We start from the raw sequence: 16719 nt of genomic DNA on the forward strand, positions 1-16719 counted from the left end.
CATAGAGATCTGTGAGGTATTTTTGGTGATATTTATTTAATTATGAATAAGTTGACATCTCAGTCTATTGCCCAGCCTGGCCTTAAACTCCTGGACTTAAGTACTTGTCTCAGCCGCCCAGTTAGGACTATAGGCACATGCCACCCCATGACTCATGGTATTTAAGTTTCCTTCTGTTTTAGAGAGTATTCTTCCTTTATATGATTGTGTTGTCTCCCCTTCCCTTTTCTTGATTAAGTCAGCTAATAGTTTATTTGTTAATTTTTTAAAATGTGATTTTAACTTACTAAATTAAGCTTTACTGCTTTTGTCTTCTTGACCTTGTTTATTTCAGCTTTTATATTCATTTTCCTTTCCTTACACCATCTCTTGGTTTCTTTCATTGTTCCTTTTCTCTTTTTTTTTCTTTTCTTTAAACCATAGAATTAAATTCATTAATGTTTATTATTATTTCACTTTTACTGATTAAAATATTAAGTTCTGTGTATTTTTCTCTCATCATTATTTCACATGTATCCAGTGAATTCTGATAATTATCTTCATTACCATTTTTAAAATAAATTATTTAATTTCAGTTTGTTTCTTGTCTTTCTGTAGTATTGTTAATAATTGTTCTTTTTTATTTCTAGGTGTTGTGGTAGGACACTTGTTAATTTCTGGTTTTATTGCAATTTTTTCAGAAAGTGGTGTTTGTAGTATTTCCTGTGTCCTAATATATAATCTGTTTTTGTTAATAATGTTCCACGAACACTTGAAAAGGGTGTATTTTATATTACTAGTTTTTATTATTTGGTTCATAGTCATAAGATATACCTTAACAATTATGATATTTAGATTTTCTTCCCTAAAAATTGCAACTTTTTAAAGACAGTCTTTCAAATCACATGTACTTTAAGCATCAGATCCCCTCCTTTGTAGCCTTTGCTCTGATCTATCCACTCACACCTTAGAAAATGTCACTCAACAAATTGATTCATGTTTTGGTTTGATAATAAAGATTAAGGTTAATATTCTGGGAGTAAAAGGCTTTGGAAGTTCCATGTGAATAACCAAATACTGTTTAGTAGCAAGTATCTGTTAGATTGAAGCTATACTAAAAATTGTTGGGCTGGGGCTGTAGCTCAGTGGTAGAGTGCATGCCTTGCGTGTGTGAGGCACTGGGTTTGATTCTCAACACCACATATAAATAAATAAAGATCCATCAACAACTAATAAATAAATAAATAAATAAAGGCATTCTGTTCATCTACAAAAAAAATTTTTTTAAATTGTTTTGCTGGACATGGAAATACATACTGTCATCCCAGCAACTTGGGAAGCTGATGCAGGAGGATTGTGAGTTAGAAACCAGATTTAGCAATTTATCAAGGGCCTCAGCATGTCAGACCCTGTTTCGAAATAAAAATAAAAATGTTCAGTTCCTAGTAAACCCCACCTCCCCCACTAAAGAAAAAAGGAATTATTTAAACAAACATTTTAAATGAAAATCTATGTTATAAACTAAGATTTTGTTAAACTGCCAATTTTTACTACAAAGTGTAGCAATGTGATCAGAAAGTGTTTTTGAGGCTTAGATAGGGCTTGAAATTAAAATATATCTTAATTTTAGATGGAAAATGAACATAAGCCACAGATGTCTGGGAGAGGTGGAAAGCAAAACATGGGTTTTCATCAATGCTTCTATACTTATTCCTCTTCTCTTTCATTTCTATGTAACCCGATCTCTGCCTTGTACAGTCATTTCTTTCTTGGCATTAATTTCCTTTGGAGCAGTGTTTAAACTTTCCTTATTTTATACTTGAGGTTTTATTTTTTTTCATCCTGTAATTTTCTTATGGCTCTGAAGTATATTAAAAATATTATCGACCATAAAATCTCTATAGCTACCTAATTTCTAAGAATTGAGTTGAAAAATTGCACTGGAGATGATGTTTTATGGGAATTTTAGATATTGAATTCATACTCATAATCTCAGCATGCTGCTATCTTCTGGAGGTTTCAGATTGTTTTTGTAATTTCCTGGATGGTTGTTTTTGTTTTAAATAGACTGCTTATTTGTTTGATATTTGCTGTTCCATCTTCACGCTTTGGTTTTCTGTGTAGTTATTTGGAAGGGGAAGTTTTCATCCTTCACATTGTCCTTGGTCAGAAATAAGTTCTAAATTTTATTGTAGCAAAAAGGCTCTGTGGTGTGTGTGTGTGTGTATGTTTGTTTGTGTTAAGGAAGTGAACCAAGCTGGGCGCAGTAGCAGCACATGCTTATAATCCCTGCGGCTTGGAAGGCTTAGGCAGGAGGATCTTGAATTCAAAGCCATCCTCAGCAAAAGCAAGGCACTAAGCAACTCTGAGACCCTGACTCTCAATAAAATACAAAATAGGACTGGGGATGTGGCTCAGTGATGGAGTGCTCCTGAGTTCAGTTCCCAGTACCAAAAAAAAAAAAAAAAAAAGTGAACCATGGAGGTGCTTGATGGATAAAGGAAGGACTGTTACAGAGAGTATTGGAAGGTGAAGTGTGTCTTAGAATGTTGACCTGATTTTCAGTAGCATCCTCATTTAGCAAGAATATGTGCAGAAGTTCTCTGTCAGACCTAACATTTCTGTGAGATGATTCATTTTTCTACAAGTATTGTTTTGTTCTGTTAGAGACTTGCATGACTTAAATTAACTTTACATCCTCATCCAGATAATTTAAAACAGCTCTTTCTCTGCTGTTGGAAAATACTTTTGAGGAGAGGTGCAGCTGAACTGTGAGCTTTCCTCATTTATTCTGCCAGTAATGTCACTGTGAGCTATGAAAATGCATCTTTTCTAGATGTGAACATTAATCTCTACTATATTTTGGCAGTCATGCTGGTGTCTTCAATGCAGAACTTTCAATCTGATTCATTTTGTCTAAAAGAAATATATAAAGGTATTTTAAATATTATTTGGCATAATTAAAGTCTGATATAGTGTTGCATTTTGAGCATCATATTCACTGTGCAGTAAATATTATATTTATGGTAACTTTCCATTCTTCAGATAATTTCATGTGTGCATTGTCATCTAGTGATAAAATGAAAGTGGCATCTAGGATAATGATTCAGCCAAATTATTTAGTAATGAATGCTTATCTTTTACTTACTTTAAGTAATGAAATCTTTCTGAAAAACTTTTTTGAACCCTTTCCATTTTCCAACCTAATGTAATTGAATCCCTGTTAATATGTTCTTGTAGCTTTTATATTTTTTCCTGCTTTGTATGATGGTAGTTTTTTTGTTTTGTTTTGTTTTTAATCTCCACTACCAAATTATAAGGTATTTGTGGGCAGAGACTGTCTTGCTTGTCTTCATGCCTCTTGTAGTACCCTCCCAATACCTGGCTCATTATATAGTTAATGATCTGAATGAAAGAATGGCAATTGTACATTTCATTTTAATTAATTAATTAATTCGGCTGTACTGGGAAATGAACCCAGGGGTGATCTACCACTGACCTATATCTCTGGCCCTTTTTATTTTGAGACCATCTAGGAAGTTGGCAGGGTTGGCCTTGAACTTAGAATCCTCTTCCTTTAGACTTCTGAGTAGCTGGGACTACAGGGGTACTTCATTGCACTTAACACATTCCTTTGTGTTTTGAGAAAGAATCCCCCTAATTTGCCCAGGCTGGCTTTGACCTTGCAATTCTTCTGCCCCAGCCCCCTGAGCAGCTGGAATTATAGGTATTTGCCACAGTGCCTGGCTTTATGAAGTCATTTTTATATACTACTGCCAATTTCAAAGAAGACTGCAAATCTGAAGACATGAAGTATTTAAGCTTAAAATATTCCCAGTGTCAGTTAGTGAATTTCAAGTTATATCCCCAACAGTTATAATAAGTAATACTGTTCAGTTATAGTAGAGTAGATACAAAAAGCTTAGGTTCTCCTAGCTGTACTACTGGCCAGCTGCGTGACCAGTAGATTCCTTATTCTTTCTGTGATGATATTATGGAAAATGGAGGGAATTGGTGGTACCTATTTCTAAGCCTTTTCTGGTTATAAGAGTTTATTTCAGAGAAATAAAATATAAACCTATTTTGTATGTTTTGAAGGAACAAGGCCATCCTAAATAATTATTGTCAAGATAACACCCCAAAGTGAACTAGTTGGGGGCAGTGAAACTTGCTTGTACTCCCAGCTACTTGAAAGACTGAGGCAAGAAGGATGGCAAGTTTTGAGGCCAGCCTGGGCAACTTAGCAGTACCCTGTCTCAAAATAAATAACAAAAAAAAGAGGGTTGGGGACATAACTCAGAGTGTGCTGGGTTGAATTCCCAATACAACAATAAATAAATAAATTATTAAAAAATTCTAAAAAGGAGAGAAATATTGTTTTAAAAAGTGCAGAATATTAATTGTATAGGAATTCAGAGAAAAAAAATCAAGTGGTAATGATTATATATACAACATATAATTATGTATACATATAAAATATAGAGTTTTATGGATAAGGAAGGATTTCGACTGAACCTTAAGAAAGGATGTTCCTAGAAATAGTAGAGAAGAAAAATGTTAATTTTGTTTGTTATGTCTAAGTTGGACAATTAGAAAGAGTGGTAAAACCAAGCCAGAGACTTGACTATACTAATTTCCAGATTAGTATCCTGTTTACATAGTCATATTTAAAATTACTTAGTATATTAATCTTACTATATTTCTACTTAAGTCGACATAAATTTGAAAGTTTAATTGCCCAAAGTATTAGATTAAATATTTGAATATGCTTAATGCCTAAAATTTTATATTTTTGCCTTCCTGCAATACTCATCTCAGCTGTCTTGCAGTTACAAAGCCTAGTTTATTGTGCTACATAGGTGTGTAAACTTAATATGAAATCATTTATGAAATTATTAATTAAAATAATTCTTGTAGTCTGCACAAGGAGTAACTTGGCTCTCTAATCAAAAACTCCTTAATCTGCTGTCATTAGCTTAATAAATCTTAAATATAGCCATAGCATAAGCACATTTTTTTCTGTCATTTATTCTTCCTACATTCATGGCAACTATTGTTTTCATAGATTATGTATATATTTTGGGAATAACAAGCATGCTCTCTCGTGAAGAAGCAGCATTGCAAATATCAGCAAAATAAATGAACTTGTTTATATTTTCTCTACTACCCTGTGTGTATTTAATAAGTTGTTCTAGGTTGCAGCTTTAAGAAAGTATATTAACAAAAAGTGTATCAATTTGTGTTATCGGAAACAACAAGGTAATTATGTCATGATGCCTCAATTGAATTGGGAACTATAATTTTAGCAATAAAGTTTGGCACTTTGTTTACCATTATATTTCCTTCACCCTTTCAGATGTCTCTTTTTTTCTGTTATCAAAGGAAAATGTAGCAGAATAATAATGTAATCTTGTTTTTGGATTGTGTGTGAAGATGAAATACTTGTGGGATATTTTTGAGAACTTTTTTGCTATTTAAAGTAAATCATTCTTTTTAGTAATGTAATTAGTGGATAATCTATTCATTTTGAAATATAATCAACCTGTAGAAAACAAAACTTTGGATGGAAAAAAATTTTCCTTTCAGCATCGGTATTGTTTAATTAGATTAATTTGGAAAAGAATTGAAATGGTTCAAGTTGAAAACGTTTTAAACCTTTTGGTAGGTATTGTGGGGTTGGTTAATAAAAATAACATTCTACTGAAAGATAGTATTGGGATGGAATAGTGGGTATTACATCATACTTTAAAATATTATTTTATATCTAAACCAAATCTAGATGACAAGAATGCCCCCCCCCCTTTTTTTTGCAGTGGAGAAAAGATGAGGCCTCAAGAAGAGTAATAGAGTAGGACAAAATATAATACATGTTGCTTAATAGTCTAATAGCTCACAGAACAAAAGTGGTCAACTTTTGAAAAATAGTGATCATCAACTCACTTGTTGTAGAGAATATACACATTAATTTAGATATAAAATTTTACCCATAATATAAATGGAAAAGACTATTCTTATACAGGAAAAGGAATGTTCATACACTGCCAACTTAATACATTAAAAAAATAGCACCTCAGTATAGTTGTTATTTGCATTCTCCTATCATGAGTAAGATTAAGTATCTTTTCAGAGTTTTCAGAGCCATACATGCTTTTTTCCCAACTTTTTTTTGTTTAGCTGGGCCTCCTGTTGGCTTGTGAAGAGATGTTTTAATATTTTATATTTATCACTTTTTAGTATTTAGATTCTATTACATTATTTTATCATTGTTTAACTTTCTATAGTTGGGCATTTGATCTTTTAGAATGTGGTTATTTATTCTGCTGAGGATAGTTATTGAAAGTTTTTTCTAAGCTGGGCACAGTGGTGAACGCCTATAATCTCAGTTACTCAGAAGGCGGAGACAGGAGGATCACAAGATTGAGGCCAGTCTCAGCAATTTAGACCTTGTCTCAAAATAAAAACATAGCTGGGCATGGTGGCATACACCGGAATCCCAGGGGCTCAGGAGGCTAAGGAAGGAGGATCATGAGTTCAAAGCCAGCCTCAGCACCAGTGAGGCACTAAGCAACCCATTGAGACCCTGTCTCTCAATAAAATACAAAATAGGGATGGGAATGCGGCTCAGTGGTTAAGTGCTCCTGAGTTCAATCCCTGGTACCCCCAAAAAATAAATAAATAAAAACTAAAAAAGGGGGGGGGCTGGCGATATTCTAAGCTCTATTATAAGTTTTTGTACTAACTAGCTATGAGTAAACCGTAACCTTACTCAGATATTAATTTCTTCACTTATAAAATAAGACTGAATTAGATGATTTCCAGTTCTGTGCACGTTTGAAATGTACCAGAAACAATGAATGCATTAAACTTAAAAGTCTTAATGTAATAGATAATGAAACATAACAATGATATATGGTTATAGGTTTCTAACAGTTTTGTTCCAGCAGTTTCTTGTTGGTTAGACAATGCTTTTCTTTGATAACAAAATTACCTATCAGTTGTTTCTCTTGACATTTCTTGGTTAGAAATACCTCTTCATTTTTTTCTTCAGTTCACATCAAAGTATTTCCGAAGAGGCATGCCTTTTTTAGCATTTGGGTGGCAAGGTGTTAAGAAAGAAAAACGCAGTGCTTTTGAATTAATTTAACCTCATCATTAAATGTGCATGTTAATCTTCATTATTTTATAATGACTGCCAATTGGCCTGTTCAGTTTTCCAGACTCAGTTGGAAAGCTGATATCCTTAAATCTGTTTCTCATCAAAACTTAATACATTAACTAGCTCTGTTTTTCCCCCCACAGAGCTAGAGATTAAATTATAATAGAGCCTGTACTCAGTAAAGTTTTATTTACTTGACACCTATGAAAATTCCACTAGAGAAGATGATTAGATATATCTTTTGATGTATACTTTGGTGAATGAGATTAAAACCAAGCAGTGAAATGAAGTATAGACATCAGCATTTGAATTGTAGTATCAAAATTTAAGTGGAATGTTAGTAAAACAGGATTTGTGAAGTCTGAAACCCCATAGAGCCATAACACAGAAATGGATTTTCAAAACTAATAAATTTTGAATGTATAATATTAAATCCCTCTCCCTGTGAAACAGAATGTTTTGGTATAGTGTTTTTCACCAGCAAAAACAAAACAAAACAACCCCACAGTGTTTTTCATGAGAGCATTAAAGCGATAAAAGGAATCTAAACTCATGTAGGCAATTCTTTGATTTGAACAATTGGTGCACAGCTGTTTAGTACTATAATTAAAACTAGATGTTAGGTAACTGGATTCCTAATCCATTTCACTTGCTACCATACTCTTTAGTATTGCCATTACGATTTTAATATCTTTTTAATTCTTTTTATTTTCATAGCTGCTATGCAGTTAGATATTAGTTTATGTTAAACAATATATTTGATTGTTTTCTCTTTGGAAATTTTTTGTTCAATTCTATTTTTTTTATTTCTTTGGTATCCTTATCTAATATACACATCATCTAATATCTAGGTTATTAGTTGCCTTTTGACTGTATTTACTACTTCATAGCTTTCTGCCTTTGATTCTTTGCAATTTATTTACTACACTGCTGGTGGATTGGTTATTTCATTTTCTTTTTCAGTGCTGGGTACCTCACACATACTAGGCAGGGGCTCTACCACTGAGCTATACCTCTAATCCCTACATTGATATTCTTTAAATGGTGTTTTTGCTGCGTTGTAATCCTGTTTAAGAGTCAGAGTGTCTTCTTTCAAATATGTGATAAAAATTTTCGGTTTGGCCTTCAAAGAATCTTCTCTAGTGATTGTGGTTTACCTGTTTGGTCATATGTCCACATCTGATAAGCTCTTGAAAACTCCCAGCCTTACATACCACTTCACTTAATCCAGCTTTAGAATTGGTTATGTTTTCACATTGAAAACTTCCAAATGCCTTTTTCTTTCTGTTATCATTGATGAATAATGTTTCCTTCAGATATGTATGTTTTAGTTGTGCTCATTTTTGCTGTAGCCAAAGCAGTGCTATTTATGTGAATGCATGTGTGGATTTGGGAAACGTTAATTTAAAAATGAGCCAGGCGCACGCCTGTAATACCAGCAACTGGGGAGGCTGAGGCAGGAGGATTGCAATTTCAAAGCCAGCCTCAGCAACTTAGTGAGACCCTAGGCAACTTAGCAAGACCCTGTCTCAAAATTAAAAATGAAAGGGGATAGGGACATGATTCAGTGATTATGTGTGCTGGGTTAAATCCCTAGTGCAAAAACAAACAAACAAACAAACAAACAAAAAAAAAAAACCCAGAAAAATAAATACATCAGAAGTTTTCTGATAGGAAGAAAATATAAGGAACAGCCTCCTTGGTGTTGTATTTTTAAGCTTAAAACAGATATTTTAAACACCTATAATATAATAAGCCCTTGCTTGACTGTGTGTTACAAAGAGAAAAAAAAAATAGTTTAAAGGACATTCAAAGACAAGTGTGAAAGGCAAACTTATATTTGAACAAATAGATTGCCTTAGGAAGATAGACACCAAGTGCAGGGTGATTTAAATTAGGAAGCAATGCACTATGCTTTGAGAAAAATGAAAAGGATGGGAGGTCATAGATACTTTGTATAATTTAAATAAATTATTCCTACAAAAAGATTGTGGAAACAGAAAAAAAAATGTCCCTTTTCCCATTAGTCTACCTGGTGGAATATAAGAATGACCTGTGGCCACAGGTCATTGTCTAAGGGGGGGGGGGAATAATTTTCCACTAATTCTCTGGGTGGAGTGCCCACAATGATCCTAAGGCTTTTGGGGAATACTCCTGATGTTTCTATCACTTGATCACATATTATGCTGTTCTAGGGATTGGGTGGTAAAGCACTTGCCTAAGGTATTATGTTCATCTAACGTGAGGTCCTGGGTTCAATCCCTAGCACTGCAAATGAAGAAAACCTTGCTGGAAGTGGTGGCTCCCTTCTGCAGTCCCAGCACTTTCCCAGTAGGAAAAAAGTCTTTGTCTATGAGATGGGGGATGGGAGAGTAAATGTTTATTAAATAATATGAACTAATGTAGATTTTTTTAAATGATGAATAAATGTACATTTTTTAATTAGTCTACTGAATTAATTTTAGATGATCCCATTTTTGTTGGCAACATCCAAAGCAACATAATCTGGAGCAAGCCAAACCTATGCCTTTTTATGCCATCAGAGTATTGACCTTGGCTACATCAGTGACATAAAACTTCTGGTGCTTGTTGGACTTGACATCCACAGTGAGCACAAGTGTGTTATTTTCTGTCGTCTTCTTGGCAGATTCAGTTGTCAGGGAGAAATTAGGGATAGCATAGTAATGAAGCTGGATTGTTTCTCCTAGAGGCGCTCTTGGGAGGACTTCTGGGCTACCTCTGGAAGATATGGTATCTTGGGCTACCAAAAGGCAGCTAACTTGTTGGGGTGGAACGTGGACAAGTTTTAACTGCTTTCTTGGCCTTTAAAACCCTTGATTTGTCTTTATCTTTGTCTTTGGAAGGAGCAGAAGCTTCCTTCACTTAAAAAAAAAATTAAATTTGTTCTTTTTTAGGCATACATGACAGTAGGGTGTATTTTGACATATACATACAACTTATTCTAAGTAGGATTCCATTCTTGTAGTTGTACATGATGTGGAGTTTCACTGGTCATGTATTCATATATGAACATAAGAAAGTTATGTCCAATTCATTCTATTTTTCCTATTCCCATTTCCCTCCCTTCCTTTACTTTTGTTACCATTTTTGGGAAAATGTCCCAGATGTCTCTAATATAAAACAAAATGATAGAGCACTTGCCTTACATGCGTGAGGCACTGGGTTTGATCCTCAGCACCACGTAAATAAATAAAGGTATTATGTTCATCTATAACTAAAAAAAACCCAAAACCCTATTAAAATACTAAAGGATTTTTTCTTTCTCTCTCTTTTTTTTTTTTTTTTAAAGAGAGAGAGAGAGAGAACTTTAATATTTATTTTTTTAGTTTTCGGCGGACACAACATCTTTGTATGTGGTGCTGAGGATCAAACCCTGGCCGCACGCATGCCAGACGAGCGCGCTACTGCTTGAGCCACATCACCAGCCCAGCATTTTTTTCTTTACTGAAATTTTAAAAATGAAATGAAAGAATCTGGTGGAGGAGGGCTTCCATAGGCCTGAAAGTGAGAAAGATTAAATTACTTTTGGGACTAGGGTTGTGGCTCAGTTGTGGGGTGCTTCCTTGCATTCGGGAGGCAATACTGGGTTCGATTCTCAGCAAAACATAAAAATGAAATAAAGATATTGTGTGTACACCTACAACTAAAAAATAAATATTTTTTTAAAAAATTGTTTTTAACAAAAGCAATATCAGCATCATAATAGGAAAAATCATTAAAAACTGGGATGCGGGCTGGGGTTGTGGCTCAGTGGTGGAATGCCAGCCTGGCATGCGTGAGGTACTGGGTTCGATCCTCAGAACCACATAAATGTAAAATAGAGACATGTGTCCACCTACAATTAGAGAATAAATATTAAAAAAAAAAAAAAAAAACCTGGAACGCTGGAGCCAGTCCACTTGGGGATTCAAATTGTGGATTCATCACTTCCTAGCTGCATACTTTTGAGCAAGTCTGTAAAATGAAGGTGCCAGTTATTGATCTATTGCTTTTCAGCTCTAAATTTGTCTTCCATTGTCCTGTTTGCCAATTATTGTTTAGTTTTGTCAGAAGGGGGACAATGGAGAAGGGGTGGTTTCCTTTGTGTGCTGCTTGCTCCTGTGTCAAGCAAGGATTAGTGGAACAGTGGGAGTTTTAGTGGTAACACACCCATGTGCGGTTTCCCAATAATTATACACTGTGGCATCTCCCCATGTGTGGCTTTCCCCAGCATCCAGAAAGGTACCTTCCCAACACATTCTGCTGACATGAGTTCTCCCAGTAGTTGTCTTGTGCCAGTATCACAGAGAGTAACTTTCTGGTGAATTCTGCTGGCATATTGTCTTAGTAGATTTCTCAAACATCCATGGTTGTGTCCTCTACACAAGATGATGATCTCACCTCTAGTAGGAGTGGCACTTTTGCATTTTTGCACAGAGTTGGTCTTTTCTGTTGTCCTGTGTCAGCTCTAGAAGTAGGGGTTACTTCCTTTCTCTACTCCTGGGTAGTTAATCTCCTGTTGTAATTAAAAGTGTTTTGTATTAAACTTTTCCCTGTTCAAATTATTGTGTGATTTCTATCTTCTAATTATATTTTGATATTTGGGGTTTATAAGTAGTAGTACTTTTCCTGTAAGATTGGTCTAAAGATTAAATCAGATAATATATGCAAAGTGTTTAGAATAGTGTCTGCCATAATGAGTACTCAACCACTGTTTTTTTGGTGTGCTAATACTATCGTTATTGTCTATTAAGGGCGACATTTCTACTTTTTGTTTACAGGATGTTTCGTCTTAACTCACTTTCTGCCTTGGCTGAACTGGCTGTGGGCTCCAGATGGTACCATGGAGCATCACAGCCCACCCAGACAAGGCGAAGACTAATGATGGTGGCTTTCCTGGGAGCATCCGCAGTAACTGCAAGTACTGGTCTCTTGTGGAAAAGGTGAGTGTTATCTGACCATCTTGTTCTTAAGTGAACTTATATTTTTTCAAATGTCTCTGTTAGAATGGAGTTGATTTCTGAATTAACTTTGTATCAAAAGTTATTGCCCAAATCATTTGACATTGATAGTATTAGTCTATGAAATAATATATTTTAAAGAATTCAGCCATGGCAATAAATAGAAAACATAGTGCTTTCAGGTCTGCTTGTCTCCCCTGCTGAACATTTTTCATAATGGTATAGGGATGTCAGTAGCTGCTTTAGAAAATGAGTGCTTTGGGAGACTCAGAATCTAGTAGCCATATGAAATTAACTGATGAATCTCAGTATTTGTGTCACCTGATAAATTTCCTTTCTTGTTATTGAAACTTCCCTGGAGGGAAGAGAAAATATAGTTAGTATAGTCTTCTCTTTCTTAAAATATATAGGTACTGTTTTTCTGATTCTACCAACTCTTGTTTTTTATCTTTTACCCACTTCACCCTGTCTTAAAGTTGCTATCATGATTAGCTTTCTCAAAAAGATTACATTTTTATTATTTTTTATTAATTATGTTAAATGAAAATATGTACAATAAAATATACTAATTTTAGATAGACAGTTAAAAAATGTTTGTATATTGTACTGAGGATTAAACCCAGGATCTCATACATGCTAAGCACTCTTACCATTGAGCTACATCCCCTGTCCTTTTTATATTTTTATTTTGGGAGAGTCGTGCTAAGTTGCCCAGGCAACCCTTGAACTTAAGATCCTTCTGCTTTAGCCTCTTAAGAACTGGGATGACAGGTGTGTACCATCTTGCCCAGCCAGTTCAATAATTTTTGTTTTAATTTTTTTTATTTAAAGACAGGATCTCGGGGCTGAGGATGTGGCTCAAGCGGTAGCGCGCTCGTCTGGCATACGTGCGGCCCAGGTTCGATCCTCAGCACCACATACAAACAAAGATGTTGTGTCTGCCGAAAAGCTAAAAAAATATATATATATATATATTAAAAAAATTCTCTCTCTCTCTCTCTCTCTCTCTCTCTCTCTCTCTCTCTCTCTCCACTCTCTCTTTAAAAAAAAAAAAAAAAGACAGGATCTCACTAAGTTGCTTTGGGCCTCACTAAATTGCTAAGGTTGGCTTTGAACTCACAATCTTACCTCAGCCTCCAAAGCCACTAGGATTATAGGCATGTGTCACCACACCTGGCTCAGTTCAGTAAGTTTTGACAAATGTATATAATTGTGCAACTACCCCCAAATCAAGACGTAGAATATTTCCAGGGACTGGAGATATATCTCAGTGGGTAGAGTGCTTGCTTAGCATGCACAGGGCCCTCGGTTTCATCCCCAGCAACACACGCTTACACTCATACACAAAGAAAACATTTCTATTTACTCATAATGTCCTCTCATGCCTCTTCCTAGTCTCAACACTATGCACCTTCTAGGCAACTGCTTATCTGATTTTTATAGATCAGTTCTGTATTTCTAGAACTTAATATAGGTAAAATCATTAAAAAATGTATCTTTTGGATCTAACTTCTTTTACTTAGCCTAATGTTTTTGAAATTTATACTATGTATCAGAAATTTGGATGTTAATTATAATTGGATGGTATTTCTTTGCTTGAATATGCTGCCACTTGTTATCCATTTACCAGTTGAAGGCCATTTGGGTTGTTTACAGCATTTTTTGCTCTCATTAATAAACTATATTGAAGCTCATTTATAAGTCTTCATTTCTTTTAATTAGATACTTATGAGTGAAGTTGCTAGATTTTGGCAAATATATGTTGAACTTCATTCAAAACTGTCAGTTTTCCACTGGTTTGGTACATCTATACACTCCTACCAGCAATTCATGAGACTAATTTGTTCACTGGTCTTTGGTGTTATCAGTCTTTTAGCCATACTAGAGAGAGAATGTTGTAGAAATTCACCATGGTTTGATTTACATTTTCCCAATAGATAATGATGCTGAGCATCTTTTCTTGGAATTGCTGGTCATTTCTGATGCCCTCTTTTATAAAGTATGTGTTTCAATTGCCCACTAAAAAATTGAATGGTTTTCCTTCTTATTGAGCTGTAAGATCTTTATGTAGTTTGGATATAACCTTTGGCAGATATTTATTATAAATGTGTTCTCATAGTGAATGGCTTGCATTTTCATTTCCTTCATGATGCCTTTCAAAGAGCAGAAGCTTTTAATTTTGACCAAGTTCAGTTTATCATTATTTTTTTATGTTTCCTGTCTAGAAAATCTTTGCCTGTTCCCAAATGTAAAGATTTTCTCTTGTGTTTCCTATAGTTTATTGTTTTAGACACATCATTATTTTTAATTGGTATTATGATCTTTCAGTAGCTTCTCCCCCACGTTAGTTATTCCCACTGCTGTTCTATAAAAAAAATAAATAAATAAGAAGGGGGGCTGGAGTTGTAGCTCAGTGGTAGAGCACTTGCCTCATATATGTGAGGCACTGTGTTTGATTCCCCAGTACCACATATAAATAAGCAAATAAAATAAAAAGGTCCATCAGCAGCTAAAAATTTTTTTTAAAAGAGGGTAGTTTGAAATATTACATAAAGGAAACAAACCTACATTTTGTTGGTATGATATTTATAATTTTTGAGTTTAAATATCCAAAAGCAAAAAATCTGTATATTGACAACATATCGCTAATATTAGAACTTTTCTAATACATGTCTTTGTTACAGATTCTAACTTTATAAATGTTTCAAGATCATAAATATACCTAGCACTAGGGTTTTACTACTGTAAGATTGTTAGTCTTATGCCTCTGTTATACCATATAGAAACTATGAGCAGGAATTTTTTTTTCTCAATAAGAAATGAAGTTTAAAGTTCTTTTTAAAAAATAACCTTTTCAGTTTGCTTTGTTTTCTTTCTTTGAATCAAGAAAAATTCAAATGCATCTATCTGAAAGATGATCCATTCACCCTTGTCTTTTAGCTCCTGGACTTTAGCATTTCGTCTTAATTTTTCTTGTAATGCAGTATGACTTTTGAATTTTACTGCAGTCCTTCCCAAGGTTCTCTGGAAGTGAAAAGTCTACCACTATAAATGGCAGTGGAGATTGTAATTCCCATGGCCTTATAGGGAGTGGCTTAAATTGTACGGTTATGCTATAAATATTTGAGCAGATTGTGATTCCCTTCTGACTCTAAAGAGTCTTACTCCATATGCTTTCTCTAATTTTGTGGATGAGAGAACTTATAAACCTTCAAATATAGTTTTTGTAAGTTTTTGCTACATTTCTTTTGAAGCTCTTTTATTATGTATATTCCTATTTAAGGTTGTTATAGTTCCTTGAAGAATTGACCCAATTAACATTAGAAACATTTCATTTTGTTTCTGGTAATATTCTTTGTTCTGAAATCTACTTTGTCTCATATTAATCCAACCACTCCAGATTTCTTTTAATTTGGGTTTGTATGGCATATCTTATTTCTGTCTTTGTATTTAAACTTACTTTCTCAAAAACAGCTTATAATGGGCTTTACTTTTTGTGTAAGTCTGATAACCTCTGTCTTTTATTTGAGGTGTTTAGACCATTTTCACTTCACATAATTGCAAAAATGGGTTTCATTTAAATCTTCCATCCTGATATTTGTTTTCTATTTGTTGACACTACTCTTTACTTCTTTTACTTAATTGTTTAGGATACTGAGTTTATTACCTCTTTGCTTCTCTCTTCTTTATTTCTGTCTTCTCTCATTTTATTGTTTTGGAGGGGAAAATGAAAAAAACCCTTTTATTTGTTTTATTTATTTATTTATTTTGAGACAGGATCTCACTCTGTTGCCCAGGCTGATTTTAAATTCATAGTCTTCTTCCCTCAATCTCCTGACTAGCTGGGATGACCACTGCACCCAGTTTATTATTTCCATACATGTATATAGTGTGCTCTGATCATTCTTTTGCTTTTTCCTTCTCTCTCTCTCCCTCCCTCCCTCCGACCCCTTCCATGAGATTATTCTAAAGCAAGATTGGCAAACACTTTCCATAGGATCCAGATAGTGAGTGTTTTAGATGGCACAGTTTTAAAGTCTCTGTTGCTACTGCTATATAGAGCAAAAGCAGCCATAGACAACACGGAAATGAATGAGCACAATGTGTTGATGGTGCATGCCTGTAGTCACAGCTCCTTAGAAAGCTAAGGCAGTAGGATGGTACATTCATGGCCAGCCTGGGCAATTTAGCTAGACCCTGTCTCCAAAATAAAGTTTATAAAAAAGGGAGAATGTTGCTGGGGATGTAATTTAGTGGTAGGGCACTTGCCTAACATGTGCAAGGCCTTGGGTTTGATTTTTGGTGCTGAAAAATAAATAAGGAATGAATGAATGTAGCCATGTTCAAGTAAAACTTTTATGGGCACTGAAATTTGAATTCCATATAATCTTTTTTTTAAATTTATTTTTTAGTTGTAGTTGGACACAATACCTTTATTTTATTTATTTATTTTTATATGGTGCTGAGGATTGAACCCAGGGCCTTGTACTTGCTAGCTGAGTGCTCTACTGCTGAGCTACAACTCCAGCCCATATAATCTTTTTTATCACAAACTATTATTTTTCTTTTTATTCTAGTTATTTAAGAGTGTAGAAACCAGGGGCCTTACAAAAACAAATAAGG

The 16719-nt window shown here is 34.4% G+C and overlaps 1 protein-coding gene across 3 annotated transcripts in view; it reads left to right on the forward strand.

Annotated features, from left to right (window-relative positions):
- Positions 1–16719, forward strand: part of Micu1 (mitochondrial calcium uptake 1) — a 188595-nt gene that overhangs the window by 20823 nt on the left and 151053 nt on the right. For all 3 annotated transcript variants that reach the window (XM_046419603.2, XM_046419604.2, XM_046419605.2), the window contains exon 2: positions 11917–12078. In XM_046419603.2, the coding sequence (XP_046275559.1) occupies positions 11918–12078 (161 nt within the window). In that variant the 5' untranslated portion in view covers position 11917. The remainder of the gene's footprint in view (positions 1–11916; positions 12079–16719) is intronic.

The sequence above is a fragment of the Marmota monax genome, unplaced genomic scaffold, assembly GCF_021218885.2.
Source record: "Marmota monax isolate L192 unplaced genomic scaffold, Marmota_monax_Labrador192_F-V1.1 WCK01_AAM20220418_F8-fsc00019, whole genome shotgun sequence".
NCBI classification, from domain to species: domain Eukaryota; kingdom Metazoa; phylum Chordata; class Mammalia; order Rodentia; family Sciuridae; genus Marmota; species Marmota monax.